The 25,341-nt window shown below is 37.1% G+C and overlaps 3 protein-coding genes and 1 long non-coding RNA gene across 10 annotated transcripts; 2 read left to right on the top strand and 2 right to left on the bottom strand.

The window, feature by feature from the left end:
- The first annotated feature begins 5,019 nt into the window (after positions 1–5,019).
- Positions 5,020–11,153, top strand: LOC140786253 (auxin response factor 4-like). 4 transcript variants are annotated; one of them, XR_012108585.1, is made up of 16 exons: positions 5,020–5,337; positions 5,421–5,533; positions 5,647–5,742; positions 5,867–5,923; positions 6,013–6,168; positions 6,265–6,349; positions 6,852–6,942; positions 7,018–7,182; positions 7,375–7,494; positions 7,569–7,644; positions 7,727–7,892; positions 7,983–8,881; positions 9,213–9,403; positions 9,513–9,720; positions 10,053–10,137; positions 10,587–11,153. XR_012108585.1 is itself a non-coding variant. In XM_073134547.1 (15 exons), the coding sequence occupies exons 1-15, from the start codon at positions 5,283–5,285 to the stop codon at positions 10,057–10,059; spliced, it is 2,445 nt and encodes an 814-aa protein (XP_072990648.1). In that variant the 5' UTR covers positions 5,020–5,282; the 3' UTR covers positions 10,060–10,491. The 4 variants fall into 4 exon arrangements, 2 of the variants coding, with proteins under 2 accessions (XP_072990648.1, XP_072990649.1); XR_012108584.1 differs by having other exon boundaries at positions 9,513–9,680; positions 10,587–10,728; XM_073134547.1 differs by lacking the exon at positions 10,587–11,153 and having other exon boundaries at positions 9,513–9,680; positions 10,053–10,491.
- A 1,836-nt stretch (positions 11,154–12,989) lies between these two features.
- On the bottom strand, positions 12,990–18,773 carry LOC140785736 (uncharacterized). Of its 3 annotated transcripts, none has more exons than XM_073133707.1 (4): positions 18,614–18,773; positions 16,098–16,183; positions 15,839–15,996; positions 12,990–13,256 (listed from the first exon to the last, which is right to left on the bottom strand). In XM_073133707.1, the coding sequence occupies exons 2-4, from the start codon at positions 16,170–16,172 to the stop codon at positions 13,160–13,162; spliced, it is 330 nt and encodes a 109-aa protein (XP_072989808.1). In that variant the 5' UTR covers positions 16,173–16,183; positions 18,614–18,773; the 3' UTR covers positions 12,990–13,159. The 3 variants fall into 3 exon arrangements, with proteins under 3 accessions (XP_072989808.1, XP_072989809.1, XP_072989810.1); XM_073133708.1 differs by having other exon boundaries at positions 16,098–16,180; positions 18,614–18,761; XM_073133709.1 differs by having other exon boundaries at positions 16,088–16,183; positions 18,614–18,663.
- A 363-nt stretch (positions 18,774–19,136) lies between these two features.
- On the top strand, positions 19,137–21,058 carry LOC140786937 (basic helix-loop-helix protein 80-like). Of its 2 annotated transcripts, none has more exons than XM_073135657.1 (7): positions 19,137–19,529; positions 19,606–19,782; positions 19,886–19,951; positions 20,035–20,103; positions 20,184–20,267; positions 20,377–20,550; positions 20,637–21,058. In XM_073135657.1, the coding sequence occupies exons 1-7, from the start codon at positions 19,287–19,289 to the stop codon at positions 20,724–20,726; spliced, it is 903 nt and encodes a 300-aa protein (XP_072991758.1). In that variant the 5' UTR covers positions 19,137–19,286; the 3' UTR covers positions 20,727–21,058. The 2 variants fall into 2 exon arrangements, with proteins under 2 accessions (XP_072991758.1, XP_072991757.1); XM_073135656.1 differs by having other exon boundaries at positions 19,178–19,529; positions 19,609–19,782.
- A 225-nt stretch (positions 21,059–21,283) lies between these two features.
- Positions 21,284–22,961, bottom strand: LOC140785560 (uncharacterized). The gene is made up of 2 exons (XR_012108482.1): positions 22,234–22,961; positions 21,284–21,858 (listed from the first exon to the last, which is right to left on the bottom strand). It is a non-coding gene; the product is annotated as an uncharacterized lncRNA (long non-coding RNA).
- Between the last annotated feature and the right edge of the window lie 2,380 nt (positions 22,962–25,341).

Genomic DNA, 25,341 nt, shown 5'->3' with positions numbered 1-25,341 from the left:
TTGTTTGTTTGTTCATTTCTTAGAATTCTTTGTAGTGGTATTAAGGAAGTTGCTTCATTTTGTTGTCGTCCTTTTTCCTGGCATCTTTTGAGCTTTAGATGCAGCAAGATCCTATAAAACCTGCGTGCCGTTAGTAAAAGTATTTGTGCATAGTTGGGAGTTTATCCTATAAAACTTGCGTTGGTAAAAATTCGCTTAGAATTCTAAAAGGAGAAGTTTATCCTTGCAGTTGCTTTACATTATTCCTGCTTGAGCATATGCTAAATGACAGATTGCTGCAAATTGTCAATATAGATGTGCATGCTGCTAAGGTCCATTTCTTGTTTGCTGCTTCCTTACAGTTGCTCCTTTTTCTCTCTTTTATGAGAATTAATACTGTGGTATTACACATTATATCAACTTGTTCAACAATGCTAGCCTTTCTATATGACCAGGTCTGATTATTAGAACATTTTCTACAACTATGGTCATGCCATAGGCACGACCCGTGCCAATCATTAGCCGGCACGGCATGGCACGTGCCGCAGCACTTGTTGGTCGTGTTGTAAGAAATAGAGAGAAAAATGTAATACATTCGCCACTCGCCTTTATCATCATCGCCCACCGTCACCCGAGCTCGCATCGGACGCCCTAGTCCAAGGGAGGGGAAGAGAGAGAGAGAGAGAGAGAGAGAGAGAGAGAGAGAGAGGATATATCGATTAAAACTTAAGTTGCAAATTCGGATTGACGACAGTGATGGCGAAGGCGAGCGGCGAACTCAACGACGAGATCGATGGCGAAGCTATAAGGAAGGTGTCCGTGCAGCACCCCCTCGTGCCACGTGTCGATATGCCGTCGGCACGGCAAGTGCGGACCGGCACAACCATCCATGATTTTATACTTCACAAGTAACTTATCTCCACAAAAATTCTGCAACACTTTCAGCCGCAGTATGATAATGTATAAATCATTGCACATCTCCAGGCGTTTAGTCCTCAGTATGATGAGCAAGCTTTAGCATTTAGCAAGAGATTTTTTTTTCCTGTCCATCAATAGTTATCTTGCAGTCATGATCTGCTAAGGTTTCAGAGAAACATCACTGTACTAAAAAAAGTTGTGAAACTGATGGTCTGTATCCCTGAATGCAGGAATTCTTTACGCCGGCCATATTCTGCAGTCTTCGATTGGCTACCGAATAAAAATATTGATTGTTTTTCGCAGGCAATCAGTGTTGGAAAAGAGCTCTCTTTCCCACCCAAGAGATCTATGACAATGAAAGCTAAAATTGATGCCAATTAGGAAAAATATGCAATTAATAACACCAAGCACCAAAGAAAGATAGAACACCGAATTTATGTATAAAAACCATTCTCAAAGGAAAACTTTACGGAGCATGAAATTGAATCCACTATCAAGAGAATTGGTACAAAGAATATCACCACAACAAGTCTCTCAAGGTCACAAGAATATCATATACAAGAAACCAATAATCCTAGCTTCAAATTAACAAGTTTAGAGAACACTTCCAATAGAGAAACTCAAATCTTCTTGAAGCAAGAACACCCTTGTAGATGTGAAGAAGAAAATCCTTGTGCATTGATCCCAACCAAGAAATCCTCTGGTTGCAAACCCTTGTTGTATGTAGAGAAAAAAATTTCCTTTTCTCTTGTCTTCTTTTTCACTAAGTGGCATGAGCAAAAGTATTAATTTAACAAAAGTCTAACTAAACTACTTATTAGCCAAATAAGTCACCTCATGGGGCTAGCCCAAATCAACTTAGTTAACTAAAACCCAACAATCAGAAGCTTCTAGTCTACTGGCCTAAAATTTGCAGAGCCTTAATTGTAGTAAGTAAATCTTGAAGCTTTCTTATGATATATAGCAAAAACCTCGGACACTGGGGACATCCACCCATTATAGAACTACAGAAAGCCTTGTCTGCCATGATACTTCTGATAGCATCTCATTGCATAGATTTAATACATCTTGAGAGCCTCTAGCATTATCATGTATGTTGAAACTTCCATCAAAAAGTAGTGGTGCACACTGCACAAAGATCACTGAGTAATGGATATGTGTATATATATATATATATATATACAGCAGGGCTAAGCTTTTGTTTTTGAAAGAAAAGTTCTCAATGCACTTTAAAGTCCTGAACACTATTGGGCCACAATTGAGACATACAACAATCTCCTTCACATTCTTCTCCACAACTAATGCATACCAGTGGAAGCTCATTTTTGTCCATGCAGTTGAGATAAGCTTCAGTAAAGTTTCATCCAATCATGCAGAAGCAATTCAACAAGTTAGTCAAATTAATTCATTCCAGCAATAGTGATTTAAAAGGATCGAATCAAAGGAATGGCCAATGTGGAGGATCTTATATTATGTTTGTCAGCATCAAAACGTGCAACTCTCATTGGAAACACATGAAAATTATTCACTACAAAGCATTACTTTTGTTACACAAACCATGCGAATAGATTTAAGAGCATCATAGTCTGAATTTGGATCAAAAATCAACCATGAGTCCTTGTTCAACTTCAATCGGTTGAAAATTTTCTAGTGTACTTGTTGTAAACATGAGAATTTAGTATAAATTCTTTATATTAAAAATTACAAAGAAACATATGGAAATACATAAAACAAAAAATAAAAACATGTATCAACTTGAAACGTAATAATCTCTTAGTATGTATATTATACGGTAGCTATATCTTTTAAAATGTCAACTTTCAAAAGACAAGACAAATATCATATTTCTATTCAGTTCGGAAATTCAAATAGCACAAACTAATTATTCTATAATTTAAAATGAAGAGCGAAGTATATATAAAAAGGACAACCTAACTTCCTCAGCGGGCCGGCCACCATATGTTAGGTTAAGCATATAAAAAGTACCCCGAGCCATCGTGAGAATCTACAGTTTTCCTTTCAAAAGTTGGAATTAAAGTTCTAGCCAGCCAATGGAAGCTTAGATTAAGCATAATTCTTGTCCTGGAACAGGAATAACAACTCCTTCATCATAAAGAAAAAAATATATTATGACCTGTTATCATCGTTCGTGCAAAATATGCACGAATCGTTTAAGAAAAAAAAAGGAGAAAAGAGAAAAAGAAAGGAACAATTATTTTTGGAGTACAGTTGGAATCATCAATGATGGTCTTAAAATGTTCCTTTCTAGTGTCCTCTTGGACCTCTGGTTTGATAGTGAGATACACTTATATAAGTTATCAAATAAGCATCTCTTGCAAACCAAACCAAAGCCTATTAACAGAGGATTAGATTAAAGCTCTTTGGTCATACTCATATGCAACCAAGAAGCAATGCAAATGCTGCAATAGTTAATTATCTTTCTCTCTTAAAGTGAGTATAATTTATGCTTGTATATCAACCTCATCCTTTACTAAAATACAAATGCCATCGTCAACTTAGATTAAAAAAATAATAATCTGCTTTAAAATTATAATAACAATTGATCATCCTAAAATTTGGTTTTAATAAAAGAAATTATATAAATTATATGATGCGTTGATATCTAACGTGATAAATTGAAATTAAAAGTTTAGAACGAGAGAGAGAGAGAGAGACGTGAAGCAGTAGAACTTGTGTATCTTCTACCTCCTCCGATCGACTTTGCCAAAGCTATTCCAAATACAATAAAACGAGATACCTCGACCACATAAAAAATCATATATGAAACATCAGGACAAACGTATCAAAATAAATGACAATAATAGGGACTGAAACTTATAAACAGTAGTCAAGCTTTTGTCCAGTATGACTTTTCTCCATTTCATTCATTGCCTTGGATGAGGATTCTTTCTTTCTTTTTTTCAAGAAACTGTACAGAGAGTAGAGTTTGAACGTTTATAAAAGCAATAAATTATACTCCGTCTGTACTTACTTTAGTCTATCGTGACTTATTATTTAGTTTATTTATAATCTAATTTTTTAGGGAGGTTGATAAAGAAAATAATTATTAAAGTCAACAAACACATATGAATGACTAATATATATATATATTAAAATTTAAAGTATAAATATTTTAAAATTTTGGCTATATTATTGGATAAGATATTGGATTGCTTTTATACCATTTTAAATAATCTATGCAGATGCAAAAAAATTTGTTTTTAATTCCTGCTGTGTTTTAATCATTTAACTAATATCATGATACTTTTGTAATTATAAAATTTTAAAAGTTTTAAGTAGCAATTATATAAAAATCTAAAAAAAAGAAGAAAATTATTGACTTATATTTAAGTGGTGAGTTATATATATAAGTTGTGGGTTATACACGTGATAAAAAAAATTGGGAAATTTAAAATGGAGAAAAACTCGGATGTATGTGCTTGTACCAATCCGTGATAGCCCAAGTTCCAATGCAACAAATTTCTTATCACTATTATTAGTTTACTAAAAAGATTATTTATCACTATTAGGATTTAGGCCACCAAAATAACGGCTCCTTGCCGTTTAATACCACGGAACGCGTAACTACTGCTAACGCCGTCAAGAAGAAAGAAGTATTACCTGACAACAATACCATCCGTTCTTTTTATAATTTGTTTTAATGGTTCTATGATTAAGAAAAATATTTTAATTAGTAGTACTTTCAATACGTTAAACTAGATCAGAAATTAATATTATCCGTTCTCCTTCTTTAAGAAGGATCAGGTTAGATTAGGCGACCTTTATCTAGTAGATAATTAAATAGTACGGTTATGATTAGTGTAGGTGCTATTAGTTTAAGTTGATAATTTAGTTTAACCCAAGTCCAGCCCACAGGCGAGCTCTGTTGGTCAAACTATAATTTGAGGGGTCAAGTTATAAATAGTGAGAGAGAAAGGTTTGAATAAGGACATTTGCGGGGTGTAATGTGCAAATTTATGAAGAAACGGAGCAGAGGAAATTTCCGTTAGTAATCCGTTATAGAGTGCGAGTCGTGGGGATACCGTCACCGCCAGGTAGTCGGGTCGCCGATTCCAGTACACCCCTCATTTATAATTTGTCCGAAACCCTTGTTTTTCTCTTTATACTCCCTTCGAAGAGACCAGTCCCAAGGACAGGAACAGAGGGAGACGAGAAAGAGAAAGAGAAAGAAAGAAAGAAGGAGAAATCGGTGCAATTCGGCAGATTCGAAGTCCGATCCGATCGATTTCTAGGGATTCCGAGCAGATATTCTCCAAATTTGCCTCCTTTTTGTCTGCGATCGCCATCTCTCAGGATTTCAAGAGGTGGAAAGGGTTTTTTTTTTTTTTTTTTGGATGAGTGGTGTACGGCAGGGATCGTAGGCAATGGTGTCGCCGGAGATGGCCGCCAGGGGAGGCGGAGGTGGCGCCGCTGGAAGAGGTAGGTCTCACCTCGTCGGATCTCTCCGGCCTTCGCCTAGGGTTGGGCTCATGGCGTTTCCTTCTCTGTCTCCTATTTCCTAGGATCGGTGGATTTGCTTTACACGGAGCTATGGCATGCTTGCGCGGGGCCTTTGGTCACGGTTCCTCGCGAGGGGGAAAGGGTCTTCTACTTCCCCCAAGGGCATATAGAGCAGGCAAACTTCTCTCTATCTCGAATTGCTTGTCAATTCTAGGTTTTTTTTATTCTCTTTCGGTAGATTTTCCCTTTGATTCCTGTTGAAAATTTTGTTTGTGAATCACTATTTAGGTTGAGGCTTCAACAAATCAGGTAGCTGATAAGCAGATGCCGGTGTATGATCTCCCACCCAAAATTCTTTGCCGGGTGATCAACGTCGAGTTGAAGGTATTCCTCTTTCCCTTTAAAATTCTATCTTTGATATAAGTTGTGTGCGTTTTAGTTCTTAGGTTTCACGAGATCTTACATTTCTTTCCTTTTCTTTTACTTTTTTCCGCCTGTGTGTGGATAGGCTGAAGCTGATACAGATGAGGTATTTGCTCAAGTGATGCTGCTGCCAGAGGAAAATGTAAGTCTTATGATATTTGATTGGTTCGTTTAGAGTTGGATTATGAGGGAGAAGTAGTGGTTGAATCATCGTGGTTTGCTTTGTTTCAGCAAGATGAGAATGCTGTGGAGAAGGAGATGTTGCCGCCTCCACCACCTAGGCCACATGTGCATTCCTTCTGCAAAACTTTGACCGCATCTGATACGAGCACCCATGGTGGATTCTCTGTGCTAAGGCGGCATGCTGACGAGTGTCTTCCCCCGCTGGTCGGTGCTCATTATTTTGCCAGAAGGAAAATTATCCTATTGTTAATTTTGATACCGAGGAAGGTAGATTGAGGCATGCATTGTTTTATTGATCAGGATATGGGGCAGCAGCCTCCTACGCAGGAGCTGGTGGCTAAGGATTTGCATGGGGCGGAATGGCGCTTCCGCCACATATTTCGAGGTAGAAAAAATTGTATTATGATGTTTTTGTATTTATCCTGTGCTCTTAGAAGAAGGTACCCTCTTAGTGGTGGGATATATATGATGTATTTGTAAAAGTAATCCTCTAGATTTTTCATTTTTTTTTCATCAGTTTCCCTGCTTATGGTTGTGGATGCTTTACACCTTATGTATTTAATTGTGGTTTTTTTTTTGGATCCAATTTATCTTGCTTATTATCTAGAGCGTCATGTTAGGTACCTTGTTCTTGGTATATTTCATGATATCGGTTACTCTCATTGTAGAGAGGGGAATGTGATCTTTTAGAAGTTCTGGTGTGCGTTAGCTGCATGTCCGACTAAGATGTGATGTTTTATTGCTGGAGAAACCCTAGCTTTTCCTCACTTTACATCAGTGCTGGGGTTTCTCTGATAAACCTTCGTTAGTTTTTTTTTTTTTTCACCTGGACTTGTGTGCAATTTGATTTCTCACTTATTGTGTGGGGTCTTTGTTTATAACTTCAGGTCAGCCTAGGAGGCATCTACTTCAAAGTGGGTGGAGTGTTTTTGTTAGTGCTAAGAGGCTTGTTGCTGGCGATGCTTTTATTTTCTTGAGGTCTGTCCCTGTTTTCTCATGTAGTGCTTCTATGATCTTTGAGTATATTTGCAATAATTTTTATCTAACTTGCAGAGGGGAAAATGGTGAGCTACGTGTTGGGGTAAGACGTGCCATGAGACAACTTATGACTGTCCCGTCCTCAGTCATATCTAGCCACAGTATGCACCTTGGTGTACTTGCGACAGCATGGCATGCTATAACCACAAAAACCATGTTTACCGTCTACTACAAACCAAGGTCTGTTTTTTATGCTTCAACTGCCATCTGTTACGGTTTTTGCAATGTGCTAAGTGACTGCATTCCTTCAGACAATTTAGGGATAAAAAATTGTTATAATTAGAGTTTTTACTAGGATAATAAACCTTTGTTTTCATTGTTGTATAATTGAATATGCTTGGGCTTAACAAACCAGTTGGATCTGGCAAACAGGACTAGTCCATCTGAGTTCATTGTTCCATTTGATCAATATATGGAATCCATCAAGAACAACTACTCTATTGGGATGAGATTTAAAATGAGGTTTGAAGGTGAAGAGGCACCAGAGCAGAGGTATTACCATTTCTTATTGTGTGGTAGTTTGTGCAGATGAGATTCAAAGATTTACCCTTGCTTGGAAATGACAGGTTCACAGGTACTATAGTTGGAACTGGAGACATAGATTCTGCTATGTGGTCTGATTCGAAATGGAGATGTCTAAAGGTGGTTAACTGTTATAATTCTTGTCACATTTAGGCATCTTGTTTTTATGCTTGCTAATATTAATTGATGTTCTGACATGCAGGTGCGCTGGGATGAGACCTCATCTATACCTCGCCCAGAGAGAGTTTCTCCTTGGAAAATTGAACCTGCCTCAACTCCTCCAGTAAACCCCCTTCCAGTCTCTAGAGTCAAAAGGCCTAGACCAAATGCTCTGTCATCTCCTGATTCAACCATTCTAACAAAAGAAGGTAAAGCTGCAACTTAAAAATTTTTAGTCTAAAACATCAGAACCTGTGTCAAGGATAACTGCAACTTTTTTCTATTTTTGTTAATCCTAGGTCCAAGTAAAGTCAATGCAGATGCTTCCCGAACTCATGGAATTCCTAGAATATTGCAAGATAATGAGTCAGACGCTGCTTTGAAGCCCATGATATGGCCTTCCACTCCTGTTGAAGACAAAAATGATTCTGTATCTTCTCAAAGAAGGTTTTATTCAGATAATTGGATGCAAATGGGCAGGAATGAAGCTGATTATAAGGGTAATCTATCTGGGTTTCGAGCTTTTGGTGACTCCCATGGTGTTTGTACACCATTTCTTGAACAGACTCAGGTTGGTTTGAATTCTCTGAAGAACCACTTCCAAGAACATGAGGGCGATAGTAACTTCCTTTTCGACTCGTATCCAATACCTCCAAAATCTTCTTTGAACACAGAATCATTCTCAAAAATCCCTGCTCAAATCAGTAAGGTGCCTCACTGGAAAAACCAGGACACCAAGTATGGTGGTTCAGGAGGATATTCTCAGTTCCAGGATCTTAGAGTTGAGCAGAATACGACAAATTGGTTAAATCATTCGCTTCCGGCTTCTCGGGATGAACACCCAAGGGTTTTGAGACCGCAACCTTTGGTGGCCCAAGCTGTGATGGCAAGACCAAAAGAAAGTGGCTCCTGCATGCTCTTTGGCTTTCATCTGAATTGCAAGCCTCCTGAATCTGATCAAATAAAGTCAAATGTCACTGCTACTTATGACACTATTTTGCATGCTCAGTCGGCGCTAGAACTGAATCTATCACAGATTCCTGAGGCTGACCACCATCCTGAATTGTCAAAAGGAACAACATCAGTTACCACTGCTCCAATGGGAAGCGAGCACAACAAAAATCTTCAGCGATGCTCACAGGTGACTAAAGATGTTCATAGCAAATCTCAGTGTGGCTCAACGAGGAGTTGCACAAAGGTACTTAAATTTCTTGCGCTACTCAATTTTTATACAGACATTTTGTTTTCAAATACATATTGGTTTATATAATTTGTCCTGTAGTTATTGTTGTGGCATAGTCAATTGTCTGTTGTTTCACCCAATTTTTCCTTAAGGTAGTTGCAAATGTTAGTCCACACTTCTTTATCAGTATTTCATGCGAGAGCCAGGTCAGTTGAAGTGGATTTCATTGTAACACTTGGAAACTTACTAGACTTGTTTTTCCTTAAACTTTCTTTAAAGATTTTAAGATGCTGGTGGTTGATCTCCTACACTGTAATAAGGATGGTGACAGTAGTATATTGTACAGGTCCATAAACAGGGAATTGCACTTGGTAGATCTGTTGACCTTACAAAGTTTAATGACTACAATGAACTGATTGCTGAATTAGATGAGATGTTTGAATTTGAGGGTGAATTGACAGCTCCAAACAAGAACTGGATGATTGTATATACAGATAATGAGGGTGATATGATGCTCGTTGGAGATGACCCTTGGCAGTGAGTTCATCCTGCCTTCAATCTTTTTACCGGCCACGAATGTATCTGATTAGCTTGAAATATTCACTTGTTTATTACTTATTTGCTCATTCTTGTTTTTATGAAACAGAGAGTTCTGCAGTATGGTTCGCAAAATTCATATATACACAAAAGAGGAGGTTCAGAAGATGAATCCAGGATCCTTGAACCCTAGAGTTGAGGAGGGCCCAGACCTTAGTGAAGAAAATACAGCTGTAAAGGAACCCGCAGCTTCTGTTTCAACATCCACTCCGGAGAAGTGAGAACTGCTAGACCTACTTCCTAGAATTGTCAGCATAGTGAGTTGCTTTTTCACTGTCTATATTTTTATCTCTTCTTCATAACAGAATTATAAGACTGGTACTCTCTATACAGATTCTTCATAAAAAAGCAATATAATTTGAAAAAGAATTTGATCTCTCATTGCTATATAATGAAATAGACTTTTTTCTTGGTCACATTGTTGTTTTATTATTTATAATTGGCTGCATCAAGTCCTTGCTATTTGGTTAGAGTTAAAGCTATGCTGTCAATAATTAGTTGATAGAATAACCAGATTATGTTAGTGGGAGATGTCCTGTACTGAACAGGTTTTCTTATGGAGCCTTATTTCCTTGTTTTGACCTTTTAGGTTTTGAAGCAGAATTGAGGGAGGAGGATGAGTTCATGTAGGATTCTCTATGCTGATGCATAGCTGGGTTATTCCATGGCAGTTGGTATGGATAATCTTTCTTTGGCAGAGTCTTCCTTGTCTGATGCAGCTTGGGCGAATTATACGTTATGCCCATGTTATGCCCATGAATCTATATATGTTTCTTCTTGGCTTATATTGACCAAAAGATAAAGGGTTATTGCTGCTCCCTTTTATTATCTATCATGTAAATATCTTGTTCTTATCTCATGGTTGAGTTTAACCCATTTAGTGAGCGAGCTCTAACTTAATCCTTGAACTGCCAAGCACTTGTAACATTCTCAAGTAGTAGCATTTCTTTCCAAGCTTTGTAGCATGAGTTAAGACCAGTCATTATATGCCTATACATAGCTCTACAATGACTAGTATGTTACTGTTACTTTGAAGCTTTTTTTTTCGTTTTATAGCTTGTCCCTGGTTTTTTTCTTCCATTACTTCATGAGGATCTATTTATAGATTGCATATGCTTTGCAGGAAACTAATCTTGGCAAAATTCTTAATAAACATCAGGTGGAGGTTGTGGGTATCCTTGTGGAATTTGGGTGTTCTGGCTAGTGAGTCTTTTGACTCTCAGAAAATAATTTGCTTAGAGAGGTGGATTGTGATAGTTCTTAAAATAGCTTGATAGGAAATGTGATAGGGTACAAAGAGAACAATATGATTGGAGGTGGGTGGAGAAGATGGATATTAGTTGTTAGGCAAAAGCTGCCCAAGTTTTTATTGTTGCAACAACAAAGAAGCCACCAGTCCAAAGGCTGTATGGGTTCATTTTTTGGTTTTATTGCTCTTTGGCCTAGATTCCACTGAGCTTGATATTATTTTACAGAAACCATCGAACTTTATATTCAAACTTTTGTTCTGCCATTTCGAATTAGGTGGCGCAGATGTTTGTGTTCTTATCCCAAATTTCTCTATATTTCTACAGATATTCTGTTCTTCTAAATGGAGAAAAACATCTTATGTAATACTTCGTGTTAGAGCTTTTATGTATTCAAAGTTTTGAGTTATTTGCAAAAGAAATCTACCCACCTGTTGCTCTTATGGAAGATTCTTTAATTTTTCTGTGTATTTTTAACTTGCTTGTTGAGAAGAGTTATTCGCCTCATATCTTCCCACATTACCAGGCATGTCTTTGGCATCTGGGCCATGATTGCTTAAGCTATCTGTCAAGTTCCAACCTAGATAGTTGCTTGAATTAAATGTTTTCTGGTTTATTTTAGCAAGATGACTAAAATCCATGCATGAGACCAATTAGATCACTCATATGCAAGGAAATTTACTTCTAATGGCCGCTTTCCTTCACGGTGTTTGGAGTCAAGGCTTTTATATATATAATTTTATTTTATTATTATTATTATTATTATTATTATTGTTGTTGAATTGGGATATTCCTAGGGAATTCATGCATAGCAAAAGGTATTATTCTTCATTCTCAAAGGGTAATGTTCTGGATGCAATTCGGTGCATTTATCTCACCACCCACTTGCTAAAGATTTTGAGGCTACTAAAATGCACCAGCGGTTCCTAATCACGTAAAAGATACTAGTTATATATATTGTCCACTCTTTAAGAATAACTTCCTATTATAAACTCATCTACCTACAATAACTACAAGTCAACTAGCATTTCTGTTCACATCCATTACTAACTTTGAAGCATATCTCATGACACTGTTGTTACTTCCCAGACAATCTGATCTTTTTTGAAAGAGACGTCAAAATGCTTAGTTCCATTGGAAGTTATTAAAGAAAGTAGATGCAGTTAATTAATTTGGCTTAAAATGCACTATAAAAGAAATGGTTCGTGAAATACTTTACTTACTGTTAGTGAGAATCAAAATTGATACAATAAAATGCTAATGATCCAAGACATGTTATTGTTTTTCGTATTGTATGTAACACAGCCCAGTAGGTAATTATCTAGTTTAATACTGTATAAGAAAACTCTTACCTTTGTATTAGGAGACAATAAATGGTGGATTAGGAGTGGCATCTAATCTGGCACAAGCAACAAAAGCCATCCATGTGCATGGATTGCTCTCACCTGCAACCTTGCTGAGCTTGGCAATGTGGTTTAGGTGCCCCATCAGTGCATTAGTTGGTACATCAATTTATCATATCACTACATATAGAAGATGCCAACCTGACTTCATCTCACCACCTCCCCTGATATCCAGTGAGCTATATACATTTCAACTCCTCATTTTTATCACACACAATCTTCCCACAGTAAGGAGGAATAAAAAATGAAAGCAAGAAGAACATTCTATGGATAAACATTATCGTTGTTTGGTCAACATCAGACAGTGAAATTTCACTCTGGATCATGAGTTAACCATAGTTATGAAGTGGTTGATTTCTCTAACTACATCAGAGGCTTATGGAACCAAATAGACAAGTCAATGTAGCACCGTAGCTTGTTCCAGACGTGAAAAATTCTCTGTAAGAACGCAATAATTCCTGGCACATAGCTATGTAGAATGTAATAAAAATTTATTATTTCAAACCATTTGGGTTAAAATAATAGGTTTTTCTTCAAGGTGCATATCAACCTTCTTTCCATGCTGCTTTACACCAAAAAGTCCTACTAAATTATAGCTAGTAGGCAGATGATTTAAAAATTGGCTAACAACATCACCAAGGAAAGAATACAAGATGCCTACTAATTAGGTCTGCGTCAGCTCTTAACTAGCACCTTAGACATCCTCCTTATAAGAGCGATGGGTAACAAATTCATAAATGTGGATTTAAAGGTTGAAGAAGGAGAAGAAAGAAGATACTGTGTCAGAAGGAGAGAAAATGAAGTTATGGTTTCAGTGTCCATGCTGTTCATGCTTCTGCTTCACGAAGACGAAAAAGAGCAAACAAGAGAAGGATGCAAAAGGAGATTGAAATGTTACTGAATTTGTTTAAATCCTTGTCTTGTCAAAAAAATATACACTGTTTCTGGTTGAAGCTTCTCAAACTGAACCAATCAATTATAGGTATCTCTTATCTATGATATGTAAGGTGGTCGTGCTTCCTTAGAAATAATAAAACACTAGTTGTTTAGTTTCTTTTGTCCTTCTCAATGCTCTGCTTTTCAAGAATACCAATCTCTTCCATCTGCCTTTCAACTGATACCATACCAGTCTGTGCAAGAAACCTGTAAAAGAGAGGAAAATCAAAAGGAAAATCATCAGCAGTAACCCAAATTTGTAATTGAAACACCAAAAGCTAATCTTTGAAAAGATGTTGCTAAATAGAGAATCAAATTATAAAACTCAGTCTATGTGATCAACTAGCAAATGATGCATTTCATGAGATATGTGCAGGGACACTGACAAAGGGTAAAAGAGTATAAGGTCACTAAAACAGGTCGAACCTGCCCCCATTCTTGCAAAGAGGAAATAAAATTAGATTGTTAACGAAAATGGTGGGCACGAAAAAGTTTAGCAAAATTCATTGCATAATGAGTCAATGTCTCTTGTGTTCCACAATCAAGACCACATATTTAATAGAACACAATGCATTCGAGGAATCAGCTAGCAGAAATTTAGTGATTTTACTAAAGATACATGATGAAATATATTTATTGCAGTAGGAAAGCAATATTATAGAAAGCGCTAGTCTCCTGGAAAAGTTTCCATATACAACTTCTACAAGTTACATTTTTCTAGTTACATAATAAAGAAAAAAGAATCGAAAAAAAAAACTGTTACTAAAAAGGTGTCTATTTGGTAGAACTTAATAGATGGAATTGGTAGATAGGCAAAACTACAGGTACTTTTTTCAGGTTGAAGAAAGATATTCCAACAATTCAAAATAATGGATGACCAATGGTGGCTTATCACTGGATTTGATCGATAATTGCATAACTGAAGAAGTGTTTTCATGAAAGTTAGACAAATTAACTGCAGAAGAAAATTTCACGGAGGGATGGAATAAGAAAATTTAGCAAGCACCTCCATACTTTTGATTGTATCCTCCTGACAGTACTCCATTTATCAAAGAGGGCAACATTTGAGGTTATTGCACCAAAAATAATTAAGGAGAAAGTTGCAATTTCACTAGAAATGAATTAAGGTCTGTGAAGTTGGTGTAGGATCTAGATGTGCCCACAATTTATATCTCACCAATGTATGTGCATATATTTATATCCATACCTAGCCGAATACATAATTAAGATAAATGAAGATCATTGATCCTATCTATGGAGAGTTGGAGCAACTTGTTAAGACAGAAAGTGGAATTGAGTTACATCTTGGACACTCAATCTAACTCTTCAACTAACTATATACTAAAACTTGCATTGTCTTCAAAAATGAATTTGAAAAAGTCTAGGCAAATTGCAAAATGTTGTAGTCTGAAGCTTTGAGCAATTAGAATTGCATCCAACATCTGCCAATGCACATTTGAGACATTTCTCTCTTGACAAAACTTAGAGATGTTCTTGAAAAGAAACCAAAGCATGAGAACTGTCACATGATAGATATAAGAAATGTACAAAGAATATACTAGAATAGAAGTCCAAGCAACAAGAATATGCAGTATGTCCAAGATGATTATGCTGAAAAGGCAATTTAAGAACCATCGATGTGAGATGATAAATCGAGGAAAATAATTGTTGTTTAAGATCTAAGTATCTTGACATACACAGATCTCTCGATTCTCAAGAAGTAGAATTATTTAACTTACTAGAAATGAGAGAGTACAAGGTACAACAAGTTCTTCAATGTCTTCCATAATGTAAAGCCTAATAAAGAAGTCCTGTTAATTGAACTAAATGTAGGCATCACTGTTCAAGGTTATCAGATATAGGATAACGTTTCGTCAATGTTCTACCTCATTGCCCTACTTTGCTATTATAAGTTCTACCTAATCTGATGCTTATTTCATTGGTATGCCATTCTTTAGCATCATTCAGTCTGAGTCATCTCAAGATCCCTACCTATCTCACCCTTAACTAATAAAAGCATGTCCTACAACATGACGCTCCAACAATCATGGATTTGGAGGAGGCAGGATTTGAACTATTATCACTGTGATTGGAGAATTTGTTTAGGAGGAATGGTGGCAAACCTTAACTAACAATTGACAAGAAAATCTTAGAAAGTTGTCAGGCTTGGCTCAAAGAGGTGGCACAAGAAGGCACAAACAATAAACATATTCAAGTTATTGGATCTAATCCAATATGCAAATTTCAGACTACCCAAAAGCCACCAAATGACAAGAAACCATAAATCAAGGTGATGGTGAATATCACATGTTGAGCTAGTATCTTCATGAGATTCTACAAACCCTTCCAAATGTGCCTTAAGACTACCCCTGGGCAATTTTCATGATTCCAGGTGTCAAGTGGTAATTTCTTTAAACAGTTAAACAAAAGCCATATTATGCAGCCTTTCCTTCGGAAGAATAGTTGCCTCTTGATATCATCTACATTTTTGAATCTGGGGAGAGTTTCTTGGAATTCAAACCTAGAAACATCATACATCTCTCATCCATTGCAAACTTAAAAATCACCTATATTTTCTTTTCACGGAAGCATCACAAATATTCTTATCATATGATAGTATGATACTTATACAAAATTTTGGTTAGGTAAAGGAAGACAATTCATAATATAAGTGGCCAACAAGCAATGAGCAGGGAAATCCAAATCAACGTATATCAACATATATTAAACTTAGCCCAATTTAAGGTTAAGGCTAACATATTAACATAAGAAATAAGGAGAGAACATACCAATTAAGAAGAATAAAGAGTGCTGCACCAATGAAAACAAGAAAAAGAACATGGCCAGCAATAATGAAGTCACTTGATGAAAATGCAAGAGCAAGCATGGCACTGAAACAGAGACCAAGCAGCAAAAATGCAATCTTCAGCACAAACCATGTGGGACCCTAGAATAGTACAGACAAATAGTTAGGGTTTCTGGAGCGTTTTCTAATGGAGCAGAAAAACAACAGCTACAATGGCAAATATCTAGCTTACTAGAACCCACATTCACACCAGAAGCCAAAGCTCCCACCATAACTGCTTCTGCTGATGATACAGGACTTGTAGTGTGTCTGTCCATTTGGAAGTCTTCTGGCATGAATTCAAAAATCAATTCAATATCAGATATACATGTGATTAACTTTACTTTCTCTTTGTGCTGAGATTCATCTAACCATAATTAATGCGATAAATGGCAGCCAGTAAATCTTTCCTCTTAATAGAACAAGACAAATAGATTTGTCAACAGCTTTGTTCTTTGTTTTAAATCATAGATGTGTTATCTTATCAACATAAAGTACCTAACTCTTCCAAGAAGAAAACACTAATGCAACCTCATGAGCTCATTAACGCAAACAACTTGAGTGCAATTTGGAGGAAGCACTTAAACAAGAACCCAAGCAAACAATTCCTTGCATTTCTTGACTAGAAAGTCTATGCAAATACGCCTAAAAAATTGCACTTTGTAACAGCATAACAACTAGATTGTATCAAATAACCAAATTGGTTATTATTAGTTACTCACTCTCCTTAAAATCCTATCCAATTTGTTATTAGTTGTAACAAATTATATCTGTATGTATCTATATATATCAAGGAAACACTCTCAGCTGATCATTAAGCTGAGTCGCAAACTTCCATTCTCCATGGTATCAAAGCTTCACTTGGGTGAAATTTTTACTCTTCCTCCTTCAACTAGAACTACTAATCCCTCTCATTTTTCTTCCCCTCTCCAAATGGATTCTATCCCTTCCAATGTCAAGTTTTTGATATCCAAACATAGCTCTCTTCTTACCATTAAGCTCGCCACAAAGCTTGTCTTGTGGCAAAAGGTTATCACCAGCAAGAAGGGCGCGACTATACAGATACTTTTAGCCCGGTTGTTTGCCTTGATACTGTCCATCCTATATTAGCTCTTGCAGTTACTAATAATTGGTCACTCCATCAACTAGATGTTTCCAATGCTTTTCTTCATGGAAGTATTACAGAAGAAATCTATATGGCTTCACCTCAAGGCTTCATTGATCCAACACAATCCTAATTATGTCTGTCGATTGCACAAGATATATAGACTGAAACAAGCACTAAGAGCCTAGTATGTTACATTATCTCAATTCATAATAAAGAATAATTTTACAATGAGTAATGCAGATCCTTCCATGTCTTTTCGTCACACTACCACCGACATTACTATTATCTGGAAATGATTCTCATACAATCAAGCAAATTATTGTTCAACTAAAAGTATCATTTTCCATCAAGGACTTTGGTCCCCTTCACTTCCTTCTTAGTATTGAAGACAAAAGAAATTCTGTTGGCCTTTTTCTTTCCCAAAGCAACTATGCAAAAGAGCTTCTTCAACGAGCTTCTATGGTTAACTGCAAAGAATGTGCAGCTTCTTGTGCAACTAAATCATTTGTTCCTTCTTCTGATTAAGAGTATTCAGACCCAACTCTTTATCACAGTCTTGTTGGATCACTTCAGTATCTAACAAACACTTGTCTTGAAATCACATTTGCGGTTAACAAAGTACATCAGCATATGCACCGGCCTCTTGACTCTCATTTTGCTGCTGTCAAACGCATTATTCTGTACTATTGACTATGGTATTCTATTCACTTCTAGTTCCTTTCATTTCCAAGCCTACACAGATGCATATTGGGCCGGTGACATTGCTGACAGACGTTCTATTAGTGGCCCATGTGTCCATATTGGCTCTAATCCTATATTGTAGAGTTCCAAAAAGCAAAAACTGTTGCACGCTCGTCAACAGAAGCTGAATATAGATCATTGGCACAAACCTCCACTGACGTTAAATGGCTTTCTATGTTATTCACTAAGCTTCATCTACCACTCCTTTCTATTCCCAAGGTCTGGTGTGACAACCTATCATCTATTTCTCTTGCATCTAACCCAGTCTTTCACAATTGAACTAGACACATTGGGGTTGATGTTCACTTTGTTCGAGAGAAAGTTCAATCCAAAGAAATACTACTTCATCATATCTCCAGTGCAGAACAACATGCTGACATCTTTACAAAGCGGCCTCCTGTTGTTCGCTTTCAATTTTTACGTGACAAACTCAAGGTGCATGCTCCTCCTTGACTTTGAAGGGCGCTAACAGCATAACAACTAGATTGTATCAAATAACTAAATTCGTTATTATTAGTTACTCACTCTCCTTAAAATCCTATCTGATTTGTTATTAGTTGTAACAAATTATATCTGTACGTATCTATCAATATCAAGGAAACACTCTCAGCTAATCGTTAAGCTGAGTTGCAAACTTCCATTCTTCACTTTGCACCCAAAAACAAAATGCACCTTTTCACTCAACAACATCGCCGGAAAGGAATTTGCTTTGTAAATCAAATCCGCAGAAGATGGTAGATAAAAATAGAAGATTGAAAAGAAACAAAACATCGGATCTTATTTCGAACATCTAAGTAGATAAAAACTGCAGCTTTAATCGAGACGAGATTAATACGGGAAACAGATGGGAATCGAAGAGAAGGGACTCACAATTAACCACGAGATGAATCGCGCAGAGGGCTCCAGATCGATCTGAAACCAACCAAGAAGAGACGAAATTTTTAAAGACGAAACGATTAAAAGGAGGAAGTAGGAGACGAGAGAAGAGCTCGTGAGCGAAACAGATCTCGGTGGTCGCGAGAGTAGAGCTAAAACCTAAAGTCGGCAAAGGAAACATGGTTATACGTGGCAGTCGGCTGCGAATACCTTTTCGCCGCCGGATTTTGTAAAACACATGAGAAAATAGTTCTGAAGTATTAAGTGTGGACCCAATTAGTGCAGTCATCTACAGTAATGTTCCCTTTTTAACTATGTAGCTTGAATTGGCTACTTTTAACTGTTAGAAAGCCTATCTTGTAGCCTCTTTTAAGTAAGTTATGATTCAGTGTATTCAGGGGGATGCATCTTATGACATTAAGCAGTGCTCTTGACTGATTAATAGTCCAACTCTCATTACACTCCAACCACCAAGTTATCCAATAACAGACAAGGAATTCAGAGAGAATAAAAGATTGTTTTAATTCTTTAGCCTCTACACTCTTTATCTCTCTTATCTCTCATTACCTCAGACTTCTATATAAACCAAATGCACTGCCATCAGAGAGGCATTGCATGAGAAAGCTGCTACTTAATTAGTATCTGATAGATCTCTCTGTCCTCCATAATGAAAAACTTCTCATATCATTACCACCACCACCCTCTGCTCCTAGACTCTGATCAAGTAGAAGAGATGAGCAATGCCACCATTCCAGAAGTCTCAGGGACTGAGTCCAGGACCTTTGGGAGCAGCATTTCAACAGTGTTCCCCTTTGAGGAAACCAACATAGGTTGCCCTTCTTCAGTGGTTTCTATGGATAAGAAGAGGAAGAACAGAGAAGGCTACAGCTTGAGCTCTGCTTTATCCGAGGTAATCAGAGCTTGTGTCAATTTTTCCACAACTTTCTTCAATAGTGGATGATTTAATAGTACTTCTTTGTTAACAGCAGCCAAAAGAGAGCAAGACCAGGAGGGTGAAGAGACCCAGTAGAGGGGTAAAAGAGACAGAGGAGAACAAGGCCAAAGCTGATGAGAAGAGTGAGTTAGAGGAGCCTCCTATTGGGTACGTTCATGTAAGAGCAAGAAGAGGTCAGGCAACAGACAGCCACAGCCTTGCAGAAAGGGTATCATTCATCTCTTTCTTATATCTTATTTGGATCTTTTAGAGTGTTCACAAGCTTGAACAATAAACATGCCTCTCTCTCTCTCTCTATACATGACATTCAGGTGAGACGGGAGAAAATTAGTGAGAGGATGAAGATGTTGCAAGGCCTTGTCCCTGGCTGTGACAAGGTTAGTTTCTGTCTACATAAATAACCTCTTTGTTACAAAAAAATAATTCCACTAATTATTCTTGTTTCTCTTTTCGATATAAGGTTACAGGAAAGGCCCTCATGCTAGATGAGATCATCAACTATGTCCAGTCCTTGCAGAACCAAATTGAGGTAGAATATGGCATAATGATAGATTTGCCAATTTGCAGACCGTTTGACAAATGGCTTGTTCGTTTGTTTTCTATGTGCAGTTCCTTTCAATGAGGCTTGCTTCCATGAGCCCCATTCTGTATGACTTTGGCATGGATTTTGATATCCTTATGAATCAACAAGAAGTAAGCCATGGAACTATATGTGCTCCATTATTCGTTCATGTTGCTTATGCCTACAAGTTACTGAACATGCTTATGATGTTGACATGTCAATAATAATAATAATAAAAAGCCTCAGAAGATTGGAAGCATGTCACAAAATCCATCACTTGCAGTTCCTTCTTCCATCTCCCAAGCTAGTTCCTCTCAACCTGTGGCTTTTGATGGAGAAATCAAGAGCTACCCCATGGTAGATAGCACCACATTTTTGCCAATGCAAGGCCAAGAGGCCATTTCCTTCTCTCAGGTTGATATGGATAAAATGGAATTAGTATTTAGATAATGTAAGGGTATTATTGCCACTTGACTTTGCTGTTTGAATATCCTTTTCAGGACAATGCTAGTTTTCTGATGCAAGTGGATGACCAAAGTCAAGACCTTCTCAATCAACTGGTGTTCAATAACATGTGCTCTTTTCAATAGAGATACAAAAGAAAAGGACCTCATTAGCATGAGGTTAAGTATGAAGGTAGTACAAGTAACCCAGAAAAAAAAAGTATTGAAAATGACAAGTGAAGCAAAATCATGGAGAAGAGCAACGCAAGAAATAGAAGACGATCTAATTCGGATGCTATTCATGATATCATTTCTTGGTTGTACGATTATGATGGTGCATTAATATTGGGTTAATTTTTTTTTTAATTTGCACAGTTCCTCCTTGTTTCAATTCTTTATATTATGAGACCAGAGAGGGAGAGAAAGTATCTTCTGTAGAAAGAATTCTTTTCAGATATCCATCCAGATCTTTCGCAACAGTTACTATCAAAGCATCCTAGTTTTAAAATATTATTCATTCCCTTGTCTTCTCTAGGCTATGCTAGAATCCAGATGCAAGATTATTTTCCTTACAAGAAGGAAGAAAGAAGTTATATTGTGAAATCTGAAATATATGGTTACATTGAATAGTTAAGATGATATCTAAGATAGATTCCTGTCAGCTTGGCATTGCACCTTAAAAAGCAAACAGAGATCTTCATCAGTGGAAAAACTGCTACTGTAGAAATTTTATTATACAACAATAATTAGCAATACACAATTATATAGTCTGCTAGTAGATTACATTGCCTCACAAAAATGAAAATTCTAAAGAATAAAATGACAAGCATTGGTTCAACTAATTATACATTCACTCGTGAGAGCTGAAGAACTTCTGGATAATAGGAGGTGCATGAGGCCGGTTCTAGCTTTGCTAGAGTTTCTGTGGCAATTTTCTTCTCTCTTCTGGAGAGCTCTAGCTCGCCGTCGCTTCTCCTCTCCCCTAGCTCGTGTGACTAGAGGAGGAAGAGGTCTTTATCCCTCTTAGAGAGGCTTCCTAGCATCACTTCTTCCCTCTTTCTCTAGCCGTTCCATCATTTAACTATCTCCTCCTCTTTCTCCGCCGTCATCTAATTCCTCCTCGCCCTCTCCTCTGCCTCTGCCTCTGCCTCTGCAACTATCCTCATTGTCCAGTAGACTCTGCTCTGGCAGCAACAGTCATCACCGAGGATTTCATCGGCTCTGGCCGAGCACTGATTTATTCCTCTTTTCCGGATCACCCTCTCTTCCGCATATCAGGCTGAAATATTATAATATCTAGATGTTAATGAATTTGTTCTTGGCTACTAGCTTTCTCAAAATTATATATATATAATCTAAATTGCAACTCATAGTCCAAAATCACGAAAGAGTTACAATATTAAAGCATCACTTAGAGGTAGGAGAATGAAAAAAGAAAGAAAGAAAACAATATGACAGCTTCACGTGAACTGGGAAAGGATCATCTCATGCTATGCACTTCAGTATCTAACAGGATGCAAGCCAATAGAGCAGCATAAGTACTACTGAGCTTAAAATTTACAAAGAGAATTTAAATAATTATTTTAAAGAATATTTAGCAAAGAGAAGTTAAATAGTGATCTGATTAAAAGTTCCCCAAAGAACTAGTGCATACTAGGAACTGCTGCTTGTTCACTTCACAAATGCTGTTGCAAAACCTCAACTTAGTGTAAATGCAGTAAGGCAGCTAGCATTAAAAATTAGATAGAGATATAGACTATCTCATAGGAGATAGCTCATTAGGGTAAAAGTGTTAGACAAGCACACATGACATGCACCAACTTCATTTTCTGTCTGCAATCACAAAAAAGAGGTACATCATATTCATATCCACCATGCTGAAGAACATGTCTCTGGATTCTTCCCGACCCATGAAACACGCAAAATCGAATAGCATTTTGAGAGACCCAGAAGATGGATTACAGTTCTACTGTTAAGTTCTAGCTAGAGGATAAGGATGCAGTTTATTGTAGTATTGGGTAGCATCCTTCCATGTTCAATCTTGGCCCAGCTTTGGAGGACATGTGGTTATGGACAGTGGTGGGCTTGGACATGGCTGCATGGGGCAGGGTGTGCCATTGTCTAGGGGAGGAGGGTTTATTGTAGGTGGGGGAAGAAGATAACAATGTCTTTTTGTGTTAAAAGGGTGTCTTTATCCCCCCTGGGCAGGCATGTTCCTGTCCATGAAATAGATGGCTCACTGAACCCCACATGTTCTCTCTCTCTCTCTCTCTCTCTCACCAAGTATGTTTAAAACTAAAATAAACAAAAGGGAAGGAAGAAAGAAAGAGAAAGTATTCTAAGATTGTGATACTCGTGAGCAACTCACTACACTTTTCTAGTACTTCCCCATGACTACTTAATAGAATTTGTGGAAATACTGCAGAATTATTTTGTCACAATTCTTGTCTCTTCCACTTCTGTTCTATTGCTTTTAAAGAGATGTAATGGCAGCAATCATTCCAATCAAATTGATCCTCAAACTTTTATATACTTGGAGTTGACATTCACAGGCTGCACCTGTCTATGCATTCCTCTGCAAGCCTTTTTATTTTGTTTGGATAAGGATATATACATCTGAAAGAAGAACTTCTTCTTATTCTTCTCAATTTCCACCTCCCTTTAAGATAAGGACACATCTCAATAATTAAAGTGTAAATTTCTGGGACAGCAGTAACCTTGATAGAGTCCCTAGTATGGATGGCCACATGATTGTAAAGCTGTAAAGCACCCATAATGCCTGATTGCCTCAGGATAGAGTCAGAAATAGCAATTGATTGTGAGAAAGATGTATATGGACAGAAACTGAGAAGAGCTTGCAGGTTGCTGATCATTAGGTTGCTTGTAAGAGAGGGTTAAGAAATCTCAAGAGATGTCATCACCACATCATCACATAAAGCCAAATAGCTCTGAAGATTACACAGTAGAACCACTGTTGGGAGTTAGATAAGCCAAATAGCCCACCTCACCTTACATTACACTTGGCAGATGAAAGCCCCATACCCACAACATAAGAACTTTATGTGGGGTTAGATGGCTCGAAGATGTTCCCCATAACATCTTTGGCAAATGTGGAACCATGTGTGCATATCTTTCCAAGTATAAGTCCAATCAGGTTCTTCCTGTGCCAAGTTCACTAGCAACACAATCTGGAATTGGCCATCCAACAAGATATTCTTTGAATTGGAGTGCATTTCATATCTCTGTTCATTGGCTCGGGTGTGGTCCAAAGGGCCAATTACTTTGAGCCTGCCCTCATGGACGAATCACATGGTTAGAGTCAGGATGGGTCTAACAATAACCACAAGGCATTAAAACAAGCAGGACATGTGCAGTTGCTAGCATCTGGGAAGCATTTAGGTAAGAAGGATATCAGGGGTTGGGACCTCTCGTGATAACTCTTCACATTGTCCGGTTTTAAAAACATCGAGTATGTCCTAATTTAATAGTGTCTACCAGAAGGATTAAGGGCAAATTAATGAAGGGACAGGGAAGAATGCAGAAGAAACAGGTCAGATCACAAAATGGTAAAGGAATTGGAGTTGATATCACAACAGGGATCAGCAACAACCAGTTCTTATCTGGTCTTCATCCACCTGCTTGCTGTCGAGGTAGTGTGACTTTAAGCAAATCATTGTAATCGAATCAAACAGATTACAGTGGACATAATTACCATACTTGTATACTAATCGTTACTGTTCTACTCCTCAGTTAGCCAAGATAACAAACATTACAGTCAAAGTCCAGTCAAGTCATTATAATGTTATTTTACAACAATAAGTGTGTGTTCAAACAACTTCAATGATCAGATTGAGCTGGACTGTATGCCCTTCTGATGAGCCTAGTTTTTTAAATACCAGAAGTAACCAAACCCAATTGCTCAAATATCAGAGAGAATTAGGTATTTGCACTTGGCAATTTTTAGTACAAATTTAAATTTTGAAAAAAAAAATATGATATTCTTTAGTAGGGGCATACTCAATATATCTCTTCCTGAGATTATACATTTGAAATATTTTATAAAGCTCTATAGTCTACTCTTCTATTTTTTTTTAAAATTCTTTTTATTGTGATGGACCATTTATGTAAATTGGAATATTTTATAAACAAAACTTTTAAGTCCTAATTAATACCTTTGAGTTGGGGAAGATAAAACACTGTTCTAGGAGAAAAAGAAATTAATACCTTTGAGAGAGGAAATTCAATAAAAGATAAGCATAAGAATGGAAGAGCCATTTATTTTAATAGTGTCATTATTTTAGATGAAAAAAAAAAGATTTTTGCACTAGTATTATGTACTTAAATCACTTCTTACCTATATTACTTATATAACACGTTCTAATTGGATATATGAACACTAGTTTCATTACAATGTATTATATATTTAAACTATATATGGCATTTCAACTGTAGGATGGGACTTCAACCTCCTCCAAATGCAAAATGATTTTAAGCAGTTGTACAACAATCTGAGTAAGTTTAGCAGATGAATGGCCAAATGAATTTCCAGTTTCCTCTCATAGTTGACAATTATAGATGATACATGAGTGACTTGAATCTCAAACTTGGAAAGAAGGCATATTGGTTAGGTAGTATACTACTTGCATTCAATCTATATAGTAAACATGAAACGTTAATCAATGAGCCCATTATGTCTAGCAAACAAAGTACCATCTGTGCTTGGAACGAATACTGCCAATTAAGTAGTTACCTGATTCAGCAG

This window comes from Typha latifolia, chromosome 4 (genome assembly GCF_019914945.1).
Source record: "Typha latifolia isolate L0001 chromosome 4, TyphaL0001v2, whole genome shotgun sequence".
In the NCBI taxonomy this organism is placed as follows: Eukaryota; Viridiplantae; Streptophyta; class Magnoliopsida; order Poales; family Typhaceae; genus Typha; species Typha latifolia.
Note: the sequence above shows the minus strand (reverse complement) of the source record. Positions and strands in the feature narration are given on the sequence as shown.

Excerpts from the sequence above, each read along its gene's own strand:
- LOC140786937 (XM_073135657.1), top strand. The coding sequence starts at position 19,287 with ATGAAAAACTTCTCATATCATTACCACCACCACCCTCTGCTCCTAGAC. Across the intron at positions 19,530-19,605 it reads TGAGCTCTGCTTTATCCGAG|CAGCCAAAAGAGAGCAAGAC; the intron begins GTAATCAGAGCT and ends CTTTGTTAACAG. Across the intron at positions 19,952-20,034 it reads TTGTCCCTGGCTGTGACAAG|GTTACAGGAAAGGCCCTCAT; the intron begins GTTAGTTTCTGT and ends TTTCGATATAAG.
- LOC140786253 (XM_073134547.1), top strand. The coding sequence starts at position 5,283 with ATGGTGTCGCCGGAGATGGCCGCCAGGGGAGGCGGAGGTGGCGCCGCT. Across the intron at positions 5,743-5,866 it reads TGATCAACGTCGAGTTGAAG|GCTGAAGCTGATACAGATGA; the intron begins GTATTCCTCTTT and ends GTGTGTGGATAG. Across the intron at positions 7,183-7,374 it reads ACCGTCTACTACAAACCAAG|GACTAGTCCATCTGAGTTCA; the intron begins GTCTGTTTTTTA and ends TCTGGCAAACAG.
- LOC140785736 (XM_073133707.1), bottom strand. The coding sequence starts at position 16,172 with ATGGACAGACACACTACAAGTCCTGTATCATCAGCAGAAGCAGTTATG. Across the intron at positions 15,997-16,097 it reads CTTTGGCTTCTGGTGTGAAT|GGTCCCACATGGTTTGTGCT; the intron begins GTGGGTTCTAGT and ends GTACTATTCTAG. Across the intron at positions 13,257-15,838 it reads CTCTTTATTCTTCTTAATTG|GTTTCTTGCACAGACTGGTA; the intron begins GTATGTTCTCTC and ends TCTCTTTTACAG.